This window comes from Fonticula alba (genome assembly GCF_000388065.1).
Source record: "Fonticula alba strain ATCC 38817 unplaced genomic scaffold supercont2.2, whole genome shotgun sequence".
Lineage (NCBI taxonomy): Eukaryota > Rotosphaerida > Fonticulaceae > Fonticula > Fonticula alba.
This window is the reverse complement of record NW_009242972.1, coordinates 2,034,281-2,038,362: the sequence shown is the minus strand read 5'-3', so window position 1 is coordinate 2,038,362 and position 4,082 is coordinate 2,034,281. Positions and strand designations below refer to the sequence as shown.

The window sequence follows — 4,082 nt, the reverse complement described above, 5'->3', positions numbered from 1 at the left end:
CCCCCCCCCCCCCCCCGGGAGTGCTGCGAGAGGAGGGCGGCTGCGATCTCGTGCGTGTTGGGGGCCGGCAGCCGCGCCCGTACCCGGCGGAGTTGCCACGGTTGGGAGTTGGGACGGCGCGCCCTACGCTGCGAAGGGATCGCGGCGGCGGCGGCGGCGGATCCCAGGCCAGTCCTGCGTGTCTCGTGGGGCCGCCCGGCGGGGCCGGGGCGCCCCGGCCCGCAAGAGGCCCTCTCACACTGGCCGGACCGCGAAAAGGGGGATGCCCAGGCTCAAAGGCCAGGGGGCGGGGCCGAGTTTCGTGGGGGCCGGGGGCCCGGGGGTGGGGGGACGGGGGGCAACACAACCATCCCGACTCCGGGGGCCGGGCGCCTGCGCGTGCGATCTGGCACGACTGTTCGCCCGATCGCACAGTCACGTGCCCCGTCCCGCGCGCCTGCAATGTAGTCTCCCGGCCGGGCCTCAGGCGATCCAAGCGCCTGTGCGTGTGTCCACGAGTGTGTGTGTGTGTGTGTGTGTGTGTGTGTGCCCTCGAGCGATGGTTGTGCCTACTCGCGCGCGCGTGCGCGGCTCACCGTGGGAGGGGGGATCCCGGGTGGTCGGCGCGCGCACATGCGCACACACGCGCATGGAGGTCTCTCCCCCGGGTCGGGCCGCTGCCAGGCCCGGAGGCGCGAGCACGCGCCGGGGGCAGGGCGTGGGGCACGGAGGTGCCCGGGGGACACGGGGGACACGGGGGGGGGGCCAAATGGGGAGATCTAGGGAGGGTGTATTTTTGTGGCGTCGGGGCACACACACGGAGCGCACGCACGCGCGCGAGGGCATGCGCGGCGGGGATTGGGAGGACCGGCAACAGTGACGAGAGGGGAAGGCCTTCGCCCCCCTGGGGGGGGGGGGGGGGGAGGCGAGGTCCGACACGGGCGCGCCCGGGTGCGGTCACCCTGCCTTCCGCCGCCGCCGCCGCCGCCCCCCTCGCGCTCTGGCCGCCGGGCCGCCCCTCTCAGAGCTCACACTCAAGGACAGGGGACACGTAGGTCGGATAGCCGACGGGCGAGTCGACGGACTGGGAGACGATGTTCCGCAGGGCACCGGTGTGCTGCTGGATGGACATGCGCTCGGAGGAGGTGGTTTGGATGTGGAGGACCTCGTCCATCTGGGCGGCCCAAATGGACCGGGTCAGGCTCCGGTGGAGCTGGAACACGCTGAAGCTCTGCTCGGCCAAGGACGACCGGCACACATTCAGCGACATGACCCGGGACCCGGCGCGGCGGTTGGCCGACATGCGGAAGGTCAGCAGGCAGGGCGGCGTGGTGGACCGAATCCGGCGGAAGAGCTCCGGCCCGGAGTCCGAGTAGATGAGCACCGGGCCGTCGTCGGCCGTCGGGCCGCGGTACTGGCTCTCGCTCGGGGGGAGGTCCTCGTCGGAGAAGTCGGAGAAGTCGTCGCCATGGGCCTCGGCCAGCGCCTGTGCCAGGAGCTCCCCCATGGCCGGGGCCGCCCGGTTGGCCGGGTCGATGGTGCGCATGCCGAGCACTTCGGCCGGGCAACGGTGCCCCGAGCCCGAGGCCCAGGACATGGGCCGCGCCTGGCCGTCATCGGCCCCGGGGCCGCCGGCCGGAGCCGGGCCCGGCGCCTGCCAGGCCAGGTACTTGCCGGCCGGCGCGGAGGCCACCGGCGTCCGGGCAACGCCCGACCCGGGCCCGGGCGGGGCCGGGCCCGGGCCCGCAGCGGGAGCAGCCGGCGCCGCCACCAGCAGCATGTTGACCGAGATCGTGGACGAGGGCTCGATGATGTGGTCGAATTTTTGCATGCCGCCGGAAGGCCCGCCGCCGGCGCCGGTGCCATCGCCACCGCCGGCCGCCGGCCCGGCGGCAGGGGCCCCCTTGTCATTGAGCAGCCCGGCCGACTGGAGCACGCCCCGGGGCCGGCGAATGGACACCCCATACAGGGGCAGCGTGCGCACCGCGGACAGGCTCGACGGGGCCGGCGACTCCCCGGCACCCAGATGCCGGCTGATGAGCTGGCGCATGTCGCGGAATTGCTGCGACGCGTCCGCCCGGTCGAACTTCCCGCCATTCCAGTAGCCCGACAGCCGGGTGGCCTGGCAGGCGGGCCCGCGCCGGGCCGGTCGCCCGGTCGCCCGCGCCACATGCTCCAGGCCGCCCTGGCACGACCGGCACCCGGCAACATGGGCATCCACCGCGCACCCGGGCCCGGCGAAGTCGGCCTGCCCGTCATCGCTCGGCTCATTGAAAGTCGGGCAGAGGATGAAGTGGTTGAGGTACTGCTGGAGGCTGTACTGCACGGCCAGCAGGACCAAATTGTGCGCGCTCTGGCTGGAGTCCGAGGCGCCGGGCGCCGCGAAGTCCACCAGCCACAGCAGCTCCCGCGGGAAGCGCAGCGAGAACTCCGAATTCAGCCGCAGCCCATGGCGGAACACATAGAAGAGCCCCATGCAGGAGGTGGTGTCCGGGGCATTGGTCTCATTCTTGGCCAGCAGCGACACCTGCGGGAAGATGTTGCGATCGGTGCGGTAGTTCTTGAAGATGTTGTAGAAGTAGCTGGAGAAGGAGGCCGAGTGCAGGGCAAACCGGCAGGCCAGATACAGCAGGTGCGCCACCCGGCCCAGGTCGAAGGCCGTGATGTCGTCCAGGCCGTCGCCGGGCCCGGCCTCGGCGCATGCCTGTGCCGAGCGCTCCAGGCACTCGGCGATGAAGGGACCATGCACGGCCAGGAACCGGACCAGGGGGACCGGCTGCTCGCGCAGGTGGCGATTGCGCGCCTCGCGGCACGAGGCGCAGGGGCCGCCGCCGCCGCCGCCGCCGCCGGTGGCCGCCGCAGCACCGTCAGCCTCCGGCTGCTGGACCAGCAGCTCGGCCGGGATGGTGGCCTTGCGCTTGCGCGCGGTCCGGTACTCCACATCCACCGACTCCATGAAGCCACTGAGGAAGGGCGAGGGCAGCCGGTGGAACACCTCGCGAGCGTAGTGCGCCGAGAAGGGCGCCGCCGGGGGCAGCCCAGCGCGCGAGGCGAAGCGCGTCTTGGCCGGGGGCTGGGCCGCCGGGCTGGCGGCCGCCGTGGCCGCGGCCACCGAATCGCCCGCCGAATCGCCGGCCTTGCTGCTCGAGGAGCCGATGGAGCCGGCCCGGCTGCGTGGCGGGCTGCCGTTGCTGCTGCTGCCGCCGGCCGGCCGGGCCGGCGCCAGCAGATCCGCCTCACTGAGGCCGCCATCGGCCGCACCGGCAGGCGAAGCCCCGGCCTCCTCGGGCAGGTCGTGCGGCAGGTGCTCATCATGGTCCTCGTCATCGCGATCGGCCTCGATGTCCGACAGGTCGCCGGCGAGTGGGCCGGCCGCCGGGGCGTCCTCCGGCAGCTCGGAGTCCGACACATCGACCGGGGTGTTGAGCAGGTCCCGGGGGGGGGCGGCGGCCGGCGCCTGGCGGGCCGGGCCCAGCAGCTCCGCCGGGCCGGGAATGCCACTGGCCGGGCTGACCGCCTCGGGCATGGTGGCCACCGTGGTGGCACGGCCCGAGGGGGCCTTCCGCCGGTGTGCCTTCCCCCGCCGCTGGGCCGCATGCATGCACATGCACTTGGCCCCGGGCGTCGGGGCCCGGGAGGCCTCGATGCATGCCCGGAGCAGCGGCCGGAAGAAGGGGGTCGCCAGGAGGTAGATGATGCTCATGGCGATGTACCGGTGGAGGACCTGCTTGCTGTCGTAGGAAGTCAGCAAGCCGCTGCTGGGCATGCTGCTGATCGAGTAGATGGGGATGCTGACCGTGTCCACCGACAGGGGGGTCCAGCTCTTGGACAAAACCGAGATGTTGTCCCGCTCGGCCAGCTGGAAGCTCCCGTCCCCATCGCGCAGCACATACAGCCGCAGCCCCGGCAGGTAGGTGTACCGCGACCGGTTGTCGACATTGATGGTGGGCGAGGCCGAGGCGATGGACGAGTCGAGCGACGAAATTTCGGACGAGTGGCACACCGTGCCCACGGTCTCCAGGCCGCGGATTTGGAAGGAGATGTGCCGGTCGGAGATGTGGATGATGTGCACCAGGAAGGAGTACTGCTCCATCGGGGGCGGG

General features: G+C 72.6%; 1 protein-coding gene across 1 annotated transcript in view; it reads right to left on the bottom strand.

The window, feature by feature from the left end:
* Nucleotides 1-944: 944 nt before the first annotated feature.
* The window catches only part of H696_01448 (hypothetical protein), a gene marked incomplete at its 5' end in the record, with an annotated part of 13,511 nt that continues 10,373 nt past the window's right edge, over nt 945-4,082 (bottom strand). The window contains one exon of the mRNA XM_009495344.1: nt 945-4,063. Coding sequence (XP_009493619.1) covers nt 1,001-4,063 — 3,063 coding nt within the window. The 3' untranslated portion in view covers nt 945-1,000. The remainder of the gene's footprint in view (nt 4,064-4,082) is intronic.